Source organism: Budorcas taxicolor, chromosome 15 (genome assembly GCF_023091745.1).
Source record: "Budorcas taxicolor isolate Tak-1 chromosome 15, Takin1.1, whole genome shotgun sequence".
NCBI classification, from domain to species: Eukaryota; Metazoa; Chordata; class Mammalia; order Artiodactyla; family Bovidae; genus Budorcas; species Budorcas taxicolor.
In genome coordinates, this window is record NC_068924.1 from 51,006,371 (window position 1) to 51,028,379 (window position 22,009).

The following is a 22,009-nucleotide window of genomic DNA, read 5'->3' on the forward strand; positions in this document are numbered from 1 at the left end:
GTGGGACTGACCCAAGTATCAGTCATATTTGTAGGAAAACTTTTAAGTGAAGTATAACATTTGTATCAGAGAAGGCAATGGCACCCCACTCCAGTACTTCTGCCTGGAAAATCCCATGGACGGAGAAGCCTGGTGGGCTACAGTCCATGGGTTCGCTAAGAGTCAGACACAACTGAGCGACTTCACTTTCACTTTTCACTTTCATGCATTGGAGAAGGAAATGGCAACCCAGTCCAATGTTCTTGCCTGGAGAATCCCAGGGACGGGGGAGCCTGGTGGGCTGCCGTCTATGGGGTCGCACAGAGTTGGATATGACTGAAGCGACTTAGCAGCAGCAGCAGCATAACATTTGTATAGAATGGTACTCAGGTCATTAGTGGGCTGCTAGATAAGTTTATTAATAAACACACCGAGAACATTCCACCACTCGAAAGCTCCCACGTACCCCCACCTACTCTCCCCTTCTAGGGTAACTACCACGCTGGCTTCTGACATGGTGGTTTATTTCTGCTAGTGAGGCGGAGAATCACTGCTTTAAAGGGCACAGCCAGGGACTTCCCTAGCAGTCTAGTGGTTGGGACTCTGCACTGTCACTGCTGTGGGCCCAGGTTTGATCCCTGGGTGGGGAACCAAGATCCCACAAGCCATGCCCCTGGGGTGGAGGTAGTAGGACTCGGGTTTGATGTGAGGGGTGAAGGAACAGCTTGAGTCAATGCAAAGAAGGGTCGGGAAACCTGGAGCAAGAGGTCTGAGGTGTAGGCCCAGCTGGAGCAGTGGGGAAAGAGGAAAAGGCAGGGAAGCCAGAATGTGAACTCTGCAAGGGGGATGTTTGCTCACTGCTCCATCCCCAGGCCACCTGCAGTGCCTGACACAAAGTAGGTGCTCAATAAATATTTGTTTAGTTAAATCTAGAGAATTCAGTTGAGGTTTTCCTGTAGGTCTTGAATGTTGCTAAATAATAGCTCCAGCTTCCATTTATTTATTGCAAGCCAGGAGCTTGGATCATCCAGTTTCATCTTCAGTGGTCCTGGGAGGTTGGTACCATTATCCTTTTTTTCAGATGAGGAAACAGGTTCAGAGAGGTTAAACGCCTTCCTCAAGGTTGCCTTGCTACTAAGCAGTAGAGCCGGGATGTGCATGTGGTCTGTCTGCTCAGGTCTCTGCCTCATGGGGGAGACTAAAGGCAGTGACATAGGGTGGCTGGACGACAGAAGACAGTCCAAGCAGCCAAAGACACACCCGCCACTCATGACGTATCTGGCTCATGTTCCTCATACCCAGCCTGGAAAGGGCATCCTGACTTCAAAGGAGACAGTCAGGGCCAAAAACCACCTCTTCTCCAAGGGGGGTTCTCCAGGTGTTTCCTTGGGCTAGATAGAAACAACAGGGTTTAGCTAGACATCTGCCTCACAAGGAAGATGAGATACAGAAAAGGACAGAGATTTACCTGACGTCACACAGCAAGGCAGCGTTGAGGCTGGGGGTCGGTGTAGGAGAGAACCGGGCAGGAAGGTTTCCTATGGTCAGAAAAGTAAAAAAAAAAATGACCCAGGTGACCTCCGAGAGCTCTTCGCATCTTTTGCATGCCTGCCAAACACCAAGTCTCTCTTCTGTCCTCACAGACCTGAAGCCACAGGCCAGATTGCAGGAACCAGCAAGGGGAAGTACTATTTTGGGCCCATTACGGCCAACGAGGAGCCTTGCCTGGCAAAGGCAAGTGAAGGGGCTGGGCCAGGGGCAGGATGCAGGGCTGACGGGGAGGGGGCAAGTTGGTGCCTCCTATGTGGGGTCTCAGCAGATCCTCACAATGCCCTGAGAGTGAATTTGCACTCAGATGAAGTCACTAGCTTAAGGCCACGTAGCCTGACAATGGCTTTAAACCAAGCTCACCCTCCCACTGGAGGCTCGGAACAGATACAGGAGGACAGCCCGCCTTCTGAGGGATAGAACCTGGCCCATTAGGGGGTTAGCCAGGTGCAGAGTCTTGAAATTTAAGTCTGAGCCATGACATTTCCTCTTGCTTTGGACAGTCACATTGGAATTTAAGGGTATCCACAGAGGGCGCCACCATTTCTGGTCCATAACCCTGTGCGTGCTACGTCGCTTCAGTCCTGTCTGTCTGACTCTTGCCGTAACCTGCCAAGCTCCTCTGTCCCTGGGATTCTACAGGCAAGAATACTCAAGTGGGTTGCCGTGCCCTCCTCCAGGGGATCTTCCTGACCCAGGGATCGAACCCGGGTCTCATGTCTCCTGCACTGGCAAGCAAGTTCTTTACCACTAGCGCCACCTAGGTAGCCCTCATAACCCCAGAGGCAGCTATCTGCTCAGATCCCCTGCAAACAGCCCCTTTTCTCTAATCCTGCAGCCCAGGATCCCCACCCTACCTCAGGCAAAGTCTCAGTGGGGCCCATGTCCCTGCCCCTGGGCCACCACAGCTCACCCAGCTTATTGGAGTCTTGTGCCGTACCGCCTAGGATGAGGTGCAGGACTTCTCTGGGCTCAGCTCTCCCGCTTCCCTATCGGAGGTTCAACAAGATCGTCTGTCTCTGAGGTGCTTGAGCTCAGGGATTAAAATGCTAAGATTCTGAGGACCCATCTGAGATGCCAAGAGTTTTAAAAGCCTGTGATTCTAAAAGCCCTTTGTTTTCCCGAACCTGTGGTTCTCCAAGCTCCATAAAAAGCCGATCTAAGTCTCTCGTTTGGCCTCCGCAACTCCTTCCCTGTCTCCTCTCTGTAGCAGCTGAATGTTCCCAGACTCTTGGGCAGGGTTCCAGGTGCAGCTTGCTGTGGTTCGGAGGACAGAGGGACTGCTCGCCTCCTCCGTCCCTGGTCATTTCTCCGGGCTCTGGTAGCTGCTCCCCCTTCCTACACAGTCAGGTCAGGCCTCCTCACACAGAGAACTAGTATGACCTCCAGGCAACAAGTTAGGCAGCCTCATTTTCAGATGGGGAAACTGAACTGGGAAGGGATTTGACCAAAGCCTCACATGGAGCTGGTAGCAGAGACAGGCCTGGACCCTCTATAGTGGCAGTCCCCTTTGGCACCAGGGACCAGTCTTGAGAAAGACAGTTTTTCCACGGACCAAGGGAAGGGGCTGGAAGTGGGGAGGATGGTAATGCCAGCAATGGGGAGGGCTATAAATACAGATGAAGTTTCACTCTCTGGCCGCCACTCACCTCCTGCTGTGTGGCCCAGGGGTTGGGGATCCCTGCTCTATAGGACGTCTGGTTAATGGCCACTACTTGACCAAAAAGCATATCCCCACTTGGCCTATTGAGTGCATGTGAAATGCCACCATTTGAACTCCAGAACTTGGAACGGGGGAATAGAAGTTCCCCTTATAAAGAAAACATCTGCAGGGATAAGGGCATCCTGGGCCACTCTAGCTCCCTCACTAGGTCCCCAGCATGGACCTCTGTGGGCTCGGATGGGGGATATGTGACCCTGGGCCCACCCCTGATCTAGTCCTGGGGGTCTCCGCAGTCATGCGAGGGGCCTGGCTGGGGCTATGATCCTAACGTCAGTCATCTGGAGCCTCTCTGCCCTTCCCCCACAACCTGGGCTTCGCCCAAGGAAATGGAAACTCTTTCCCTGTCCCCCTCCCTCCGCAGGTGTCCAGTGCTCCTCCTTGGATCTCCTGGACCCTGGGGACCTGACCTTTTCCACCCCCTCACCCCATGGCTCAGATCTGACTCAATTTACTTAGAATTCTCCACCTCCCCTCACAATCTATCCCTAACAACTTATTTACCTTCCTCCACCTCTGCCATGAGCTGTGATTATCCTAATTCTGGCCAGGCCTCTTCCCCCAGCACACGGTCCTCCCTAATGTCTGCATCCCCATCCAGCCCCGCTGTCCTGGGAGAGCCACTGGGAACCCCTGAATGTAACTGAGTGGGGGGAGCCTTGGCGCCTGAGCTGCTGCCCTCAGTTCTGGCCCACCATAAGGCACAGCTCCAAGGGGCACGATTCACAGAGCTAGAAATACAATATGATTAGTGCCCCCCTGCTGGGCACCCCATGGTTGAGGTTGGGAATCTGCAGGGTGGGGCGGCTGGCTGTAGGAAACGGAAAGCAGTATATCACCTGTCCTGCTGGAAGGAGGGACTAAGTATCCCCGCGGAGGGTAGTGGGGAGGGAAGTGGAGGCAGGAAAGGCCTCCTGGAGGAAAGAGATTCAGGCTGGGCCCCGAAGAATGGCAGAAGCCTACCCAGTGGGCCTCCACTATAGATCAACTTTCACCAGGCCTTTTCTCACCTAACGGGTGGGGTGTCTGGAGGCAGGCCTCGGCCTCCTCAACAAGACAAAGTGAGTTCGTTCACCCTGGCTGCCAATTTCCAGGAGGAAAACGAGACCCAGTGAGGAGCAGCGGTGCCCCGTTTGCACTGGCAATGATGACTGGTCTCAGAGTAGCATCCAAGTCTCCAGTCTATCTTGCAACTCCCTCTTGGTTTGGAGCCCAGAAGGGGCTGACCCCAGAAGCGGCTGGTCTGGCACAGCCCCTGCAGTTCCTGCGGGACACGAGAGACGGCGACACAGAGCAGCACGGCCGGGCCGCGGAGCTCCAGCTCTCCCCAAGGCAGCCCCCAGGGGCGGGGGCCGCGGGCCGGGCTCTGACGTCGGGGGCGGGGCCGGCGGCCGTGACGCGCGGGGGCGGGGTGTGAGTCTTCCAGGCCGGGGCGGCGATTCATTCAAAAGGCGCGCAGCTTGCGCGGGCGCCCGGGCGCTCACCGACACGGGCCCGGGCACTGCGTCGACCCAGGAGCTGGGCTGCTGGAGGGGGCGGCCAGGTAAGGAGGTCGCGCGGAACCCCGGTCCGGAGTCCGTTCCCCGCGGCAGGGGCCAGAGGGATGCGGAGCCGAGCGGCGCCCCCTGCCTCCCCGCGTCTCTAAGGAAGTTCGCCGGCGCGGCGGATGCCGCAGCCCGGGCCCGGCGCCCCCCCGCCCTCGCGTCTTTTCGTCTCTGAGCCCCCCTGCCCGGGGACCTGTGCGTCCTTTGGCCGCGGCTCCAGGCCCGGCTGTGCGCGGTGGGGAAGCGGCGGCGGGACTTGCAGTTTGAGGAGCGAGCGGGCCGCGGAAACGCCCCCGGCCCGGGAAACTTGGACGGCGGCACCTCAGTGCGGCTGCAGCGCGGAGCGACCGGAGCGGGCTCTGAGCGGTGTCAGCCCGTGACTGTGGGCGACACGGCGCGTGAGGCGGCCCAGCCGGGGCGAACGTGTGGCCGGGACACTGGGCGGTGACGCCGGGCCGAGCGGGAGACACAGAGGGGCTCTGTGTGTCTGTGACAGGCAGAGTGTGTGCGTGTGATTGTGTGTGAGACACCCCGGGTCACTGCGGGTGACTGTGACCCCCCGCCTGCTGTGAGTGAGACCCCGGGTCACTGGGGTCACCGAGTGTGTTTGTGTGTGGCCTGGGGCGTGACCAGGGCAGGGCCAGGGCCCTCGTTAACGTGGGTGAGCGTGGAATAGAGGGACAGGGGCCCCAGGTGATTGTGAGAACCAGCCCCCAGAGCATAGCTTGCTGTGGGGTCACGTTGTGCCGCGTGCGCGCCTGCACCTCAGGGAGATGAGTACCAGGTGGGAAGGAGGGACCTCAAACACCCGCTAGCAGATGGGGGGCTGGAAGGAAGGGGGCTCAAGGGAGGGGACAGCAGTCTCTCCAGGACTGTCCCCAAGAGGGCACCTCCTCAGGAGCCCAGTTTAGTGAGGGTGACTTACCCTGGCAGGAGAGGCGCCAAGGCTGAGTGGCATCTCCTGGGGTGCCAAGTCTGGCAGCAGCAGAGGGCCCCTGAGGTAGCCTCAGGCTCCACCCTTCTCTGTCTTACACACACACACACACACACACACACACAGACACACACACAGGCTCCACCCTTCTCTGTCTTACACACACACACACACACACACACACACACACACTCAATCTCTCTCTCTCTCTGGGAGGCCTGGCAAAGCTCTGCCCCCGGGTAACCTGTATTTTCACTGGGCCCAGGCATAGTCTTACTCTCAGATCCCACCCTCACCGGGCCTCAGTCTCCCTGTCTGCACACTGAGGTGCTGGGCTGTGAACAGACTGTGAATCATCACTTTGGGATCGTCTATTGTTTTTGGGTCAACTGTCTCTGTTCTCCCCTACCTCCCTCAGGCGCAAAGACTGCAGTGGGGGAGGGGGGCAGGCAGTCTGCTAGGGACAAAGTGGCTCAGGGGTTGCACCCAGGTGCTGGTGACAGGACTGCCACACCTACCCGAGCAAAGCTGAAAATTCTGAAGCACAGACATGGACTTCTCTGGCCCCGTCTCCCTTCTTCAGTCCCCTTCACAGGGGGAGAGGAGGCAGGTTCCCCGGGAGTGGCCTCTGATTTGGAGAGCTGGAACAGGGCCTCTTCACCATCTGGACTAGACCCTGAGGCCCCCTCCTCTACAAGAGGCTCTTCTAGGTTCCTGCAAAGTAGAATGGAAATTAGGAGAGGTAAAGGGACGCCTGCCGAGGGGTCTGGAAGTTCTCTCATCTGCTGTCACCCTTTGAAAACGTTGACTGCATTCTGAGTGGGGGCGAGGGTTCCAGGTCCCATGCTGAAGTTTATGGCATGCTCTCGGTGAATCCTCACAGTGGTTCTGAGATGCAGTGACTTTTCCAGAGAAGGAAACAACCTCAGAGAAGCAAAGTGACTTCCCCAAGGTCACGCAGAGTCAGGTCAGTGCCAGGACTGGAATTCAGGCCTCCTACTCCTGAAGCCCTGTGAGCTGCTTGGCGAGGGCCACTTCCCTTCACAATAAGCTGCTCATGGCGCATCTGGGCTTCCTTCTCTCAACCTGGGCTGGCAACGTGGCCTTGGCAGGGGATATGCCATTGCGAGTTCTGAGTATGGTGTGTATTTGCTTACACATCTAAAACATTATGGGTGGGTAGACTATGTGGCCTTTCTCCTCCTCCTCTTCCCTCCCCCTAGCTCTCAGCCCGTAGCCAGAGGTCACCAGAAAGGCCTGTCTCCTGCCTTCTAGAGCCTGTAACTGGTTTGGGGAGAGTCTGTATAGCTCTTGAGGAGTGTTTGTAGAGCTCTGAGGAGTGTTGAGCGTCAGCAGCATAGCCCAGGCTCCAAGGGTGGCAGGAGAATTGGAGTCCCACTTGACCTTCACCATACCTGTGAGGACCTATGCCCCTATCCAGAGTTGTTCCAAAACCACCCACATGCTGCAGGAGTTAGGGGACAGGCCGGGAGTGACCTTGAGCTTGTGCCTACACTCTCCGGGCCTCAGCCCAGAGACCCCTGCAGCTGTGTGGCTGAGAGCTGGAGCTGGGGATCCAGGTGTCCCTCTGTCCTCTCTGGAATGACTGGAGTTGTGCTTCTTGGGGCTGATCAGAATAGCTGTCTTGGTCTCTTGGGACTGAGCCTGGGTTATTTCCATCCCCAGCAGAGAGGTGGAAATAGCTCAGGGTCTAGGAACGGGAGGGCGAGGGGAAGGGTTAACCGAGAGTTAACCTCCTCTTCTGGTCCTGGCCCTACCCTGTGCCCTGCCCAAGCCAGACTTTTCTGGGAACTTGGGTTCCCTGAATGACAGGGATGGTGGGGCCAGGCTGCGTTTCCCGTGGGGCCCCAGTTGGGATTGGTGCAACAGTTGCTGAAGGGAGGTGTCTGTTTCTGGCAGGAGGGGAAGCTTTCTGTCCCCAGCCACTGCTCACAGGGTTAGCCTCATTTTACAAGCAGGAGAGACTGAGGTTCTGAGAACTGCTGGAACTTACCCAAGGCCCCCGCCACCCTGATGCTCTGGCTCTCACCCTTCAGGCAGGGGACCTACCTTCTCTCCTGCCACATGTTCCCCAGCAGGCTGGACATGGCCCAGGACTGGGAGCAGGCCCAGGACATGCCTTCACAAAACCAGGGCACCTCTTATGTTCCAGCTCTGGCCTCTCTGCCTCCATTTCCAGTCCCACCCCCGCTCAGTGCCAGAGTGGCCTCCCTAAGGCAACCTGTACTTTTGGCCAACAAAGTACAGTCCAGACTCATCACCCTGTCATTGAGGTTTTCTTTCCAGGACCTTTTTGAACTTTACATCTTCAGCCTTATCTCTCTCCACCAGATGCTGTGGTTGTGCTGGCCTCTCCTTCTGCTGGCTCCCCTTTCTAGAACCCTCCTGATCGTTCAGGGTACAGCCCCACCCCTACCCCCTCTCCCAGGAGCCCTCCCAGCCCAGTGTTAGTCCTTCTTCGTTGTGTGGTCCACGTGCTACCTGCCCGCCTTCTCGCTTCTAGGAATAGGTCCAGGGGTGGATCCTCGTGGGCGCCGCACGCCCAGCTGGGTGGGGCCGGCCTGGCCCTTATCCTCTCTTCTCCCGTGGTCATATCTGTGTTAGCCAGGCAGGAAGGAATGGCAGCCGCTGTAGGCTGAGGGCCTACTGTGTGCCAAGATGCGCAGGGAGGTCTGTCCCTGGCGTGTGCTGGGGTTGGGGGTGAGTCCTCAAGGTCACCCCTCTGTGTAGGGGCGAGTCTGGTGCTCACTGTGGGCTCCTCAGGCAAGGGTCTCACCCCGGGCCAGCAGAGGAGGCTCCCCATGGAGGCCCTGCGGTGCGTCAGGCCCTGGGTGCAGGCGCTGACAGCATGCTCCCTGCTCCCCAGGCTGCTCCGGGGGGCCCAGACTCTGAGGGCAGAGGGTCCAGTCCGAGTTTGAGTCACAAACTCGGCGGCTGGTGCTCGAGTCTGGCACTCCAGTTCCCGCCCAACCCCCAGCCCCATCTCCGCCAGCCAGACCGAGCTGAGGGTTGTCTGACAACTCTGGCGTCGGTTTTCAAAGAAGGACCAGGCACCTGTAAGGGGAGCAGGGAGTGGTGGTGCTGCTGCCCAGCCCCTGGCCTGGCTGGGCAAGGCCCACTCCCTCCCATGGGGCAGCCTTTCTGCCAGGTAGGCAGTGAGGGTGGACCAGAGGAAGAGGAATTTTGCCGGAGAACAGCAGCAGGGCCCCCACTCAGGAGTGGGGGTGCTGGCATGTGATCCCTGGCAGAGCTTAGCACCCAGCTGGGGATGGGGTGGCCGGGAAGATGGTGGAGCCGGTGCTGTATTCTGGCTGTATGTTCAGCCCTGGGCAGGACCCTGAGGCCCATCAGCGGCCCGTCCAGGTACTGGCCTCGAAAAGAGGGTCCAGACCAGGGGAGGGACGGGCAGGACTCCAGTGTCACTGAGATCCTAACCCCGGTCTGCTTGCTGGAAGACCAGAGCTCTTTCCCAGGCCTCCCTGGGAAAGATGAGGGCTCCGTGAATAAGCTGCCCATGTGGCCATGAACGTGTGCCCTGGTTGCTTAGCACTGGAGAGAGATGGAAGGGTTTTCTGTAGCCTATAGAGTCAGGGTCTGAGTGTGTGGGTAGAGAGAGAAGGAAGGAGGGCTTCCAGAAGGAGAGACCTGACTTGGACCTCATGCCCTCACCGTGAGAAGGAGCAGCGAGCACAGTGATGGAGCCGTGCCCCACCTCCCGGAGCACCCGCTGCCTTCCTCTTTAGACATGACCAATGATGGCTGAGGGGGCCACGAGAGGGGTGGGGAGGCTGGGAAGGCTTCCTGCAGGAGGTGGCACCTGGAGTGAGGCCTGGTCGTAAGAAGAGCCCTGTTCCCTGATGAACTGTGGATCCTCCAGCCATGCCAAGCGGCCGGCTGGACAGGCACAGTTGTCCCAAATTACAGAGGAAGCAGGCTTGGGGATGTAGGGCTGGGTTGGGACTACTCAGCCCTCTTCTCCTTCCTCACTGTGACTTCAGTTGGTGTGGGAGCAGGTGGACACGGGCCTGTGTAATGGCTGGGAAATGGGCACCCAGGGTCCACCTGGGGAGTCCAAGACTCGTCACCCATGCTTTTGGGACTGATGTCGGGTTCCCCAAGCTCTCTTGCCTGTCCCGAGTCACTGGGTGACCTCGGTGGGATGCCGCTCTGTTCTGAGCTTGGCTCCTCCTCTGGCTCTTGTGGGCTGTTGAGAACTGGTACTCAGGAGAGGTCTGGTCAGCCCAGGCCCCGGGCCAGTACTACCCACAGTGGCTCCATTTATCCCCTCAGCATCCCTGGAGACAGGGATCAGAACCCCTGTCTGCAGGGGAGAACCCTGGAGCTCAGGAAGGGTAACTGCCTGAGGTCACAGAGCTCCTAAGCAATGAGCTAGAGCTTGAACCCAGGTGTGACTGCTCTGGGCCCAGCCTCCTGTGACCTCCATACTCAGGCTCTGCTGGTTGGGGCCTGACTGGGATTGCTGGGGGCAGGGAGTCTCTTTCCTCCAGCCCCTTGAGTCTAGAGGAGCTGGAGGACAGGGCTGGTTGGGCCTGTGGTCTCCCCTCGGTTCTTGAAGCCTCGCCCGAGTCAGCCTGGCCAGGGTGCCAGGGCAGGGCCTGTGCTGGGAGCTGCAGGCTGTCCTGGGGCAGTAGTGATTGGCACAGATGCACGGCTGGGTGGGAGGCAGGGGCGGCCTCTCAGAGGAGAGGGCGGCAGTGGCGAGAGCTGGTGGGTGGAGGGCTGGGCTGGAGCAGGGTGCGTGGGTGCAGGGGACTGCCAGGTCTGGGGCGGCCAGAGCAGGGGCTGCCCGCCTGTCCCCGCTCCTCACAGGGAGACCTGTCTCCTTGGAGGCCAGGTGGTGACGGGGGACTACCAGCCTCTCTGCCCTGTGGCTTCCTCATTTGTGGAGCCCAGAACCCTGTCTTGGAGGCCTGGTAAGGGAATGGGCATGTCAGTCGGTAGGTCAGTCAGTTCAGTTGCTCAGTCGTATCCGACTCTTTGCAACCCCATGAACCGCAGCACGCCAGGCCTCCCTGTCCATCACCAACTCCCGGAGTTCACTCAGACTCATGTCCATCGAGTCGGTGATGCCATCCAGCCATCTCATCCTCTGTCGTCCCCTTCTCCTCCTGTCTTCAATCTTTCCCAGCATCAGGGTCTTCCTGGTAAGGGAATGGGCATGTAATAGGTTCTTAGTAGCAGGCAGGGGTGCCCCAGCTCTGCTTCAGCATGACTGGCTGATTTGGGCCCCCGGCTCAGCCCAGGGAGGGGGCAGGGATTGCTTCTGCACTCAGACTGGGAGGGGCGGGTGGGCCCTGTCTGTCTGTCTCAGCCCTTTTCTTATCCTCAAGGGCCAATTAACCACCCCCAGCCCCTGCCCCCACCCGTGCCCTACCTCCCCACCCCACGCCCCTGAGCCTCCCAGGGACGGGTCGGGGTGCAGCTGCTGCCTGGTGGGCGCTGGGGCGGGATTGGGGGGTCTGCATGGCCTGGCGTCCTCACCCTAGGGTTGTGACCTGGGAGAGCTAGGCTGCCTGAGGCTGGGGGTGGGGGTGGAGATGAGGGCGCCCTTCTCACCGAGTGGCCCCTTCATCAGTCCTGAGGACTTGGCCTCCCGGCTGGGCTCTTCCTCCCCCGGGAATCCCCAGGCTTCCCACAGGTCCCAGTGCCTTTTCCTACTGGAGCTGGTGTAGACGAGGGCAGTAGGCGAGTCTGTGCTGGAAAGCTGAGAGGCCCCACTGGGGGCTGTGCCTTTCGAGATGGGCTTTCAGTTGAACTGCCCCTGTGTGCTGCCAGCTCCCTAGCCTCTGCCACTAGGTTGGCAAACCCTCAGAACATCTGTCTTATACTGGGCCCGGGGCCAGAGAGATGTGGGTACCTGGCCTCCATCTCTGCTTTACCACTCCCTGGCTGGGTGGGGTGACCCATAAGGTGACCTCCTGCAGCCTCAGTTTCCTTAGGGATGAAAGAGGCGTGCTCAGCTCTGCTGTGAGGAGTGGAGGCAACCCCGGATGAGGGCCTGGCCCGAGGGAATGAGGATCTGTCCCCTTCCCTGTGAGGGCGGAGAAAGGAGACAGCGCCTAGCTGTGGGCACTGCCCTACTTCAGCCCCAGTTGCCAGGGAACCACTGGGTTCCTTGCTAACCTGGATTTCTCTGCCGATGGGAGGCCTTTGTCTTCCTGCTTGGGTGCAGCCATTGCCGAGAGAGGCCTGTGTCCAGCTGTGTTTCCAGGCAACCCCAGCCTCTGGAGGCTGCAGGAGGTCCACAGGCCATAAAGCCACTGTCGGAAACAAGTACCTGTCTCCCACCCCCTGCTCCAGGTGGGAACCGCCTCCCACCTCCGTCTCGCCGGCCCTGCCCCACTTGGCCGGCAGCCCAGCAGGCCTCTGAGACAGGAGTCGTTCCTTGCCTTTCGCTCCCCTGCCCACCCTTCAAGGCTCCGGCAGGCCCCGAGGGCGGGGCGTGGAAACGAAGGCTTCTCAGCTCCAGCCTAGACTTGGTGGGACCTGGGCTCCGCCCACCAACCTTTCCTCTCCCTGCCCCCCCACCCCCCGAGATGGTCAGGGTATCTAAAGGAGCGCCTCCTGTGTACCAGGCTCTGTGCCAAGCATTGTGCATGAATGTAGGAGAATCTCATTTGTACCTCGCGCATCAGGTGTGTGCCATAACCCCCTCCACAGTGTACGCCGGAGACAGGCGTGGTGACTGCTTACTGAGAGCTTGTTCTATGTCAGGCTCTGTGCTGAGTATTTTTTAAGAGGATTGATTGATTGATTAGTTTTTGGTTGTGCTGGGTCTTTGTTGCTGCACGCGGGCTTTCTGTAGTTGTGGTGAGCGGGGGCTGCTCTTCGCTGTGGGGTGCGGGCTTGTTGCAGTGGCCTGTCCCGTTGTAGCCTGTTCGGTAGCTGTGGTGCTGGGCTCGGTACTTGCGGATAGCTGGCTCTTGAGCCCCAGCTCAGTGGTTGTGGCACACGGGCTTGGTTGCTTCGAGGCATGTGGCATCTTCCCGGACCAGGATTGAACCCGTGTCCCCTGCAAGAGTGTTGGCGCGCGGACTCTTAACTACTGGGAAGCCCCTGGGAAGCCTTGTGCCGAGTGTTTAATGTGAATTCTCTCTTGTCCTCACAACAGCCCTCTGAGAGATGGGGAGCGGGGGTGGGATCCACAGCGGCAGAGCCAGTGAAGAGCAGAGCAGGAAGGCTGGTTCTCCCCGAGTTAGGCAGGGGGTTCAGATCTGGCTTCAGTGCCCCCGACCCCAGCCCCACCCGCTGGGCCCCGTAGCCTATGGCCTGCGCTCTGGCCCTCTTGACCCTGGGAGAAGCTGGCCCCGCTCCTGAGCACCTCTTCTGATCCCCTGGTTTGGCACATGCCTCTTCGGGTGCTGGGTGCCGGGCATGGGAGTGGGGGGCAGCACGGCAGTGGGGAAGGGGCTGGGTAAACAGGATGGTCACACCCAGGGCGACAAACCCAGGGCACAGGTCGGTGGTAGTTCGGGGCTTCCAGGGGGAAGCGGCTTCCAGCGAAGCTCTGAAGGGCGGGTGCCAGGTGATGGGAGAGGGTTCTGGGCAGAGGAAGCAGTAGGTCCCAGTGCCAGGGAGAGAAGGCAGCTCAGAGTGGCTGGCGCTGTGGGGAGGCATGGGCCCAGCCCTCGGTGTTGAGACACCTAGGCTGCAGCTCGGCTGCACTGGAGGCCCCTGCGGGGCGGGCTGGGGGTGCGGGGAGCCGTCGGAGGAGCCACCTGGAGGCGGTGACCCCATGAGCTTCAATTCTGGGAAAGGGGAAGCTGCTGAGGCCTGAGGAGGCTGGGTGGGAACACAGCTTCCTCTTTCTCCGGGGCCTGCAGGGCTACGCCACACTGGGGCTCTGGCACCTTCTGCGAGGGGCCCTGGTTGCAGCTTTCCTCCTGGGCTTGCTTCCAGGGAATTTCTGGTCCTAATTGTTTGGGCCTTTTTAGGAGGGTGGGGACGGGCCGTGTGTGAGGAACCCTTCCCCCCCGAGCCCCCAATATCCCCGTGTTTCTTGGAGTCCTCCTGCTCTAGACGCTGGCTGGGGGAAGATTTTGTGGTGAACGAGACAGACATCCCTGCCCTTGCTGCTGTCTGGTCGGGGGGCAGACAGTAAGCAAGCAAGCAAACAAATAATTGCAAACCCTGGCGGGAGGCACAGAAGAAAAGAGGGGAGGCAGTCACAGGACCCATGGCAGGCTACCTCATCTAACCTCGTGACAGCCCTGCTCTGGGGGCACACAGCTCCCACTTACAGGTGAGACTGAGCCCCACTGAGGTGAAGCAGGGGCTCAGGTCCCCTGGGGAGCTGGGGACTGTGGGAACAGGCGCCAGGCTGGCTTTCTGGGAGAAGTGGCCTCTAAGCTAACTTCCTTCTGTGCCCCCGGGGCCCTGAGGGTGGTTCTGCTCTGCCAGGAACCGTGGGGCCAGAGAGGACCACCGTACCAGCTGCCACCCTTTTCAGGGCCTCAGTCTCTGACAGCCCTCTCCCAGGAAGCCCTCGGGAGGTGCCCCGAGATGCTGGGCTTTGGAAGGTCCCTGATTGCCCTGCCTACAGGAAGGCAGGGTCGGGGGGTGGAGGCTTCACCCACTGCCCCCCCTCCGCCCACCCAGCCAAGGGCTTGATGGGAACTTGCTCTCCAGTCAGGATTCCAGGGCTCCCAGCATAGGTGCTGGAGGCCTGGTGGGGAGAAGGCTCAGAGGGCAGCCAGAGCAGCAGGTGTCCGCATGTGCAGGGGCTTCTGGGTGGCGGCCAGCAGCTGCCTGACTGGACAGGTCTGCCGGGGGCTCAGGCTGAGTGTGGGGGCCCGGGGAGCTGCTAGTAAGCAGAGACTCGGGCGGTCAGACTGGAGTAAGTGCTGGTTTGGGGTAATTAGAAGGCGCGTAATTAGAAGGCGTCAGGCATGAGGCGGCGAGTGTCTGTGAATGTGCCAGAGGGGGCCCTCACTGGCTCTGAGTCTGGGCCCTTGGACCCCACTTTCCTCCTGGAAGTCTCGAGCGCAGAGCTCCCCGTCCATCTGGAGGTCAGCAGCTGCACAGCCCCTGCCTGCGGGCACAGGTCACCCAGCAGGTGCCAGTCATGGGCTGGGACTTGGGTCGGGGCGGAGGCACCTCTTCTCCGTGGCCAACCAGCCTCTTACTTTCCACGCCTGCCCCAGCCCCCTGGGCCCACCCTGGGGATACGGAGGGGCGCTGGGGCTGGACAGGGCTGTGGGGCTGGCATTGAGACCTTGGGACTCGGGGTCGGCTGTGGGTGTGACGAACAAAGGAGGGAGCCATGGCGAGATGGGCTGAGTGGGAGTGGGGCCTGGGAAGGGGAGGGACACGTGTCCCCACGCTGGAGGAGGCGCCAGTGGAGGCTGGGTCAGAGGATGCCCCCCATCAGGCGCTGACGGCCAGGGTGCGGCGTTCACTCTGCTCCGTGGCCGGACCTTCTGTCCTGGGTTTTCCCTTGAGCTGGCCTTGGGCCGAGAGCCCCCGCCAGTGACCTGGAGAGTCCCGAGGTTGGTGTAACTCAAACCCCCGGTCCCACGAGGTCCCTGCCAGGCCAGGCCCACAGCGCGGCCGGGTCGGTTTCCTCTGCCTCCCCCTTCGTGTGGGAAGTCCCGGCCTCTCATAGGCTGATGGGCTCTCCTGTGACCTGGGCTTTACCGCGGGCAGTGCTCCTTCTGCCAGGCTGCCCGTCAGACTCTGAGGCTCCAGGCGGGGCCCCTCCAGGCTCTAGGCTTGGCTGCTTGCTGCCCCGCAGGGGTCACCGGCTGCCCGAGACGCTCTCTCTCCCTCCCGAGCCTGGAGCACAGCCTCCTGGGGGACCATCACAGGACTCCCTGGCTCTGCCACTGTCCCTTTTGTCGTCTAAGCCAAATCCTCCTCCCTGCTCTTCAGCCTTGTCTGCCAGCTGGAGACTTTTCTCCCGGCGCAGCCAGTGCCCGTCACACTCTGTGCCCTCGTGTGCCACGCTTGGTGTCTTAGCCCTTCCCTCCGCCCAGCATGGTTGATCTGTTGGTCGTAGGTCTTCCTGGGGTGTGAGCTCCCTGAGGACAGGGGCGGTGTCTTGTTCGTACCCTTGCCCATGCTGAGGGCGGTGTCCAGCGCACAGGAGCCGCCTGGGAGAAGACGGAAGGCTTGAGTGCGGCTGCCGCGGCCACCCCCTCCCCACAGATCTGCCCAGGGCTCTGAGGGGCAGGCCCGGCGCTCTGGAGAAGCCGGCCCAGTGTGGACGGTGGGCCCGCGGAAGGAGGGGCTGTGGTGGGGTCGGGCTGGGGGAGGCCACACACGGGCGCTTTGGGGGAAAGAACATCTAGAGGGGCCTCCAGTTGTGTTGGGCTTTGAAGTGTGGCGGAGCAGGCCTTCCTTGGAGCAGAAACAGCAAGAGTGAAGGCAGGCAAGTGGAGAGGCGGGCGTGCTTGTGGCCCCCGGAGTTCGGAGAGGCGGGAGCCCTGAGAGCTGGGGATGAGAGCGGAGAGGCTGGGCGTGGGGGTGCTGCCAGCCCGCTCGTTCCTCCCACCCGGCCCCAAGCTGTCAGTCCCTTCCTCTCACACTTCCCTGCTTGGCCTGGGGCAGCTGCCTGTTCATGGATGAGGCCGGAAGCCCTGCTCCCCTGGGAAGCCCCCCAAGCCTGTGCTGCCCTGCGAGGCTGCCCCAGCCTTCTCCTGTCCAGCACCATCTCCCTACCTTCCCTCCCATCCAGCCCCATCCGGGAACACACGCCGGGAGGACAGCGGCCGCCTCTGTTCCATCTCCACCCGCTGGGGCCTGAGGATGAAGCTGAGCCCGCCGCCCTGGCCCCTGTCCTGTCTCCTCGTGGTGAGTAGGGATGGTACTGGGGGAGGCGTGTCCTGAGCCCTCAGGAGCCTCGTGCCGAGGTGGGTGCTGGGGTCGGTTACGCAGCCCTTCCTTTGAGGAGCAGAGACAGTCTGGCCCGCTCCTCTCCTGGTGCCCCTGGCCTCCCAGTGCTTGGCACGAGCTGGAACCAGGTCTGGAGCCTGAGGAGGTCCCTCACGCCCCCCATGTGACATTCCCTCTGCCCGTTTGGGCAGCTGGCTCGACTCTGCACCTGTCCCAAGCTGGGGCCCCATCAGAGGACTGGAGGAGGGGGATTCAGGGTAGATAGTTCACACCTGGAATGGGAAAAGAGGGCGCTCCAAGAGGAATGGGTGGGATACAAATTGAGAAGATCCTTCCCTTGGGACCTGTCATGCCCTCTGTGGGTGCCAGGCTGTGAATGAGCCAGCCTTGCATGGCAGGGAGGTCATGGAGGAGGATATGGTCCCAGAGCCTTGGCCAAGGGCCCAGAAGCACCCCTGTAGCCCCGGCCCCAGGGATGGTGAAATGAGGCTGGTTAATGACATTCTCAGCTGTGATGTGGGGGCCAAGGCAGCAAGCAGGAAGTGGGGCGGAACTTGAGAGAGGAATTCGGAAGAATGTCCTCCTCATCGTCCAGGATAGCTCAAAGGGTGTGACTCAAAGACCCGAGGGTTTGAGAGCCTGACCTGGCCCTGTCGGGGTCTTTCTGGCACTTTCCAGAAGCAGATGTGTTAGTGGCAATGCATCAGGGCTGAGGCAGGCAGATTGGACTTGGGGCACAAGGGATTGCGGCTTGAGGGTGCCCCCGAAGCCTGGGGGCGGCCCCATAACCGGAGGCCCCTGTGCCTGGGGCAGCGGACAGCGGGCCCGGCGCTGCCATGCCCCGGTGCTTCCTGCCCTGAGTGTGTCCTGCCCTGTGCCCTTCCAGCTGCTGCCCTGGCCTCTGGCCACTGCTACGTCGACAGCCCCTCGGCAGTGCCCACCCGGGCAGGAGCCCAATGTGGTGAGCTCGCCCTGCCCATTGGCCTCTCCTGGGAAGACTGTTGAGGGCTGGGGCAGGGACTCAGGCCTGGCTTCTGGCTCTGTTCTCACTCTTTCCCTCCTGCAGGAACCGGGGCGGGGCACATTATGTAGGTCCTGCCCCCCAGGCACCTTTTCGGCTTCCTGGGGCTCTCGGCTGTGCCAGCCCCACTCACACTGCAGCTCTCGAGGGAGGCTTGAGGCCCAGGGGGGCACGGCAACGCAAGACGCACTATGTGGAGACTGCCAGCCTGGGTAAGCCATGGGGTGGAGCGAGGGGGCTCATGACCAGGCGGCCAGGACTTGAGATCCTGGGGTCCCAGCCTCACTCTCCCCTGAGTGGGCCCCAGACTTCCCATCTCTGATTGGAGTGGGTCGGGACCGGTGAGGGTGCCTGTGGGGAAGGTCCAGCCTCTCTGAGGATGGCCTTTGGGCTTCAGTAACATCTTCCCTCCCTGCAGGTGGTTTTCCCCTGCAGAGGCCCTGGGTGTTCCCTGCCAGCCGTGCGCCCGGACCCCCCTGGGTGGCCGCAGCTGTCACGGTGAGTGCAGACAGGGGCTAGGACTGGTGGGGGTGTGTGGGAAGGGTTCTGGCGAGCTTGAGCCTGAGGGCCCCTCTGCGTCCGTCTGGGGCAGTGGGACCCTCACTCCCCTAGCCCAGGCTACCCAGCGGGACGTGGCCACTTGGTCCACTGGCTGCCTCTTCTCTCTCCATCTCCGAGGGGCAGAGGTTGCCCAGCAGGTGCTGTCACAGCTGGGGGCTCACGTCCCAACCTGTCTCCTGTCCTTCCTTCTCCCCCTCAAAATGACCCACATGGACGAGTGTGAGCATACACACTCACACGCGTGCACCTCCTCTCACCCGTGGAGTTGGTCGCTTTCTGAGGACACTAACCCATGGGCCAGGCTTGTGGAGAGGCAGGATCTGGTGTCCCTGTGTACACCATTGCCTTTTGTTTACCCCTCTGGCCTAGATGGGGGGCTCAGGGTCTAGCCATCCTGATGGTCAAGTGGCCAAAAAGGAAGGGGCTGAGCTGGCCTTGGCTTCCCCAGCGTGGTGGACGGTGGGTGGCTGTGGACCTGTCAGTGCCACAAACCCTACCCCTGCCCCAATGGCTCAGCCCTGGGCCTCGCTGAGTGTCTCCCTCTCTGCCTCTGTCCTGCCTCCGTCCTCTGTGGTGCTCAGAACGGGGACGACGGGCCCGACGTGGCGTGGAGGTAGCCGCAGGGGCCGGCAGTGCAGGGGAGACGCGGCAGCCTGGGAACAGCACGCGGGCGGGCAGCCCCGAGGAGACGGCTGCCCAGTACGCGGTGATTGCCATCGTGCCCATCTTCTGTCTCATGGGGCTGCTGGGCATCCTGGTGTGTAACCTGCTCAAGCGGAAGGGCTACCATTGCACGGCTCAGAAGGAGGTCGGGCCTGGCCCCGGAGGCGGAGGCAGTGGTGAGCCCACGCGAGGGTCGAGTGGGGAGGCCAGAGGGCCTGTGTTGGCCCAGCCTAGCTCAGCTTGGGGTCACCTGAGCGGCTCTGCTTGGCCTGGAAGGGTGATCAGGAGAGCTTCCTGGAGATGCAGCACATTGGCAAACTGATAAAGTGGAAGGAAGGCTGAGATGGCCCAAGGTGGCAGCTGGGGCAGAACAGGCAGAGAGGAGGTCAAGGGGTTGCAGCGGGACTCCCTCCCAGCTGGAGGAGTGTGGACCCCTTTGGGGCTGCCGTTGTGTGTGTAGTTCAAAGGTTAGACTGCCTCCTGGGTACTCAGGGTGACCTCTGGCCTGAAGGGCTGGCAGGGCACCTGAGCTGGACAGGCACCATGAGAGGCTCTGGTTTCAGCTCCAGGCTGTGGTTTGAGTTACAAGCCCTGGAACCAGAGGGAAAGATGTTCCTCCTGCCCTTCCCCTAGGGCCCTGGGGCTCTTTTCTTTTTTCTCTCCCCACCCCTCCGCCACGCTGTCCCCTGAGAGCCAGCAGGGCAGGGCCTCTGCATGCATACAGTTCTGTTCACAGAACATAGTGGCCAAGTCAAGACTGAATGGTGCCTCCCATGCCAGTCCCCTTTCCAGCCCCTGACTCTGCAGGGCCAGGATGGGGACAGGACAGGAACTTTGGGCAGGCCATTTAGCCTGGAACCGCACTTGTTTTCCTAGCCTAGGACTCCCTTTAACTGGCTGGCTGCTGCCTGGGCGCAAGTCCTAGGACTCTGCTGCTGGCCCAGGACTGATTGTTTGGCCCATTCTCATGCCCTTGAAGTCTGGGCCCTTGGTTAGTTACGAAGAAGACAGGGCGGAGTGACAGGCCCAAAGACAGAGTGTGACAGGCAGTGTGTTGGGGCTGGCGGGGGTTCTGGGCAGAGAGCCCGCCCACAGCTCCCTGAGGCTGAGGAGAGGGCAGGCCCTGGGAGAGGCTGGCCCCCATCCCATACACTGTGTGCAGGATGGTGGAGTTCAGAGGGCCCTGAAACCGCTCAGCACCTGGGACTGCCGGAGCGGTGGTGCTGAGCAGTGATGGTGGTAACAGCTCAGAGCCAGAGCTGAGGCCCTAGGCGCGCACACCCAGGCCTGGGGCGCCCTCTGCTGCCAAGTCCTGGCGTAGCCGGCGAGCAGGAGAGGGTCCCACCCGCTTCTTCCCTGGAATCCTGGTGGTTCTCTCTCTCCTCCAGGGACCAGCCCTGCCTGCCGGCCTGAGGACACCAGTGAGGACACCATCGGGGTCTTGGTGCGCCTGATCACAGAGAAGAAAGGTGAGGAGGGAGGTCTGGCCCCATCCCCGCACCGAGCGGTGCTCTGCCCCTCCCGCCGGCGTGCCTCGGGCAGCCTGGCCCTCTGACCGGCGTGGCTGGCGGTGCTGCCCTTTCTTGCTCGGTGAGCTGGGGAGGAAAAGGCACACAGCCGGGGCTGGGGAGGGGTGGGTGGGCAGGGGTTGGTGCAGGGGCGGGCCCTCCCTGGCTGCCCAGAGCCAGGTGCTGAGAGCAGCTGCCCACAGAGAATGCCGCGGCGCTGGAGGAGCTGCTGAAGGAGTACCACAGCCGACAGCTGGTGCAGACCGGCCACCGGCCTCTGCCCAGGTGAGCGGGCAGGCGGGCCCCCGACCGCAGGTACTCGGCCTGCCTCTGGGGACTCGCCCCTGGGGTGCGTTTCCCCTCCTGTCACTGCGGGGTCTCCTGGGCCTGCCCCACCCCGTGACCCTCCTGCCTGTGTTCTCCACAGGCTGTCGCCGGGCCCCCCCAGCATACCGCACGTCTGCCCGCATCGCCAGCACCTCCACACCGTGCAGGGCCCGGCCTCACTCTCGGGCCCCTGCTGCTCCCGTTGTAGCCAGAAGAAGTGGCCCGAGGTGCTGCTGTCCCCTGAGGCCGCAGCTGCCACCACTCCTGCTCCCAGACTCCTGCCCAACCCAGCCAGGACCCCCAAGGCTGGACGCCAGGGCGAGATCACCATCCTGTCTGTGGGCAGGTGAGGGGGGCACAGACCACAGGTGACCCCCTGATGGCTGTCGGGGAGGCAGGGCTGTAGGTCGATCCGTGAGCAGCAGGTTTGGTGGCAACCCCACCCTTCCTGGTCTCAGTGGGCCTCTCTTTGCAGTGGGGGTGGCCAGGGTCCTCGCCCCGATAACACCTGAGCCCCCAAGACACCTAAGAGCCTGGCCACACATGGCCTAGAGTTGGGAGCCCGGCAGTGGGTGGGCAGACATGGGAGGGCTCAGGCTCTGATCCAGGAACTTGCTGTGCGACCCTGGCGGGTGCTGCGCTCTCCATGCCTGGGGATCCCCCTCTAACAGGGGAAGATGGCACCACTGCTCCTCACAGGTTCCGTGTGGCCCGAATTCCCGAGCAGCGCGTGAGTTCAGTGGGCTCCGAGGTGAAGACCATCACGGAGGCTGGGCCCTCAGGGAGTGAGCTCCCCAACTCCCCACGACCTGGCCTCCCCAGTGAGCAGCGGGCACTTCTAGGAAGTGGTGGAAGCCACACTAAGTGGCCGAAGCCCCCAGCAGAGAACAAGGCCGAGGTGAGGACCCGAGTGGGAAGGTGTCTTGTCAGCACCTGGGCCACTTTCATGGCGGACAAGGCAAGGGTGGAAGTCCAGAGGGCACTGGGCAGGGGCTGCTTTCTTGGAGCCAGAAGCCCCGACAGCTCTGACCCCTCACCCCTGTCCCCCAGGAGAACCGCTATGTGGTCCGGCTAAGTGAGAGCAACCTGGTCATCTGAGGGGCTGTCCCATCTGAGGACCCTGCAGCCCTGCCCTGAGCAGTTCCGAAGCCTTCCTGGAGAAGGTGGAGCTGCAGCTGGGCCCATGAGGATCCAGAAACGCCAGCAGACAAAACCGCCAAGGCCTGGAGGTGGGAGTGTCCACCCTGGTGAGGAGACAGGCAGGCCGGCCGGCGGGTGCTGTGTGCAGGAGCAGGTGGAAGGCCCCCCGTCCCTGCCACCCATTTCCCT

At 61.3% G+C, this 22,009-nt stretch overlaps 1 protein-coding gene across 1 annotated transcript; it reads left to right on the forward strand.

The window, feature by feature from the left end:
- Nucleotides 1–12,303: 12,303 nt before the first annotated feature.
- RELT (RELT TNF receptor) lies at nucleotides 12,304–21,931 on the forward strand. The gene is made up of 11 exons (XM_052653100.1): nucleotides 12,304–12,448; nucleotides 16,443–16,558; nucleotides 17,487–17,561; nucleotides 17,667–17,833; nucleotides 18,040–18,119; nucleotides 18,764–19,021; nucleotides 20,234–20,314; nucleotides 20,557–20,638; nucleotides 20,781–21,026; nucleotides 21,380–21,578; nucleotides 21,731–21,931. The coding sequence occupies exons 1-11, from the start codon at nucleotides 12,304–12,306 to the stop codon at nucleotides 21,776–21,778; spliced, it is 1,497 nt and encodes a 498-aa protein (XP_052509060.1). The 3' UTR covers nucleotides 21,779–21,931.
- The last annotated feature ends 78 nt before the right edge of the window (nucleotides 21,932–22,009 follow it).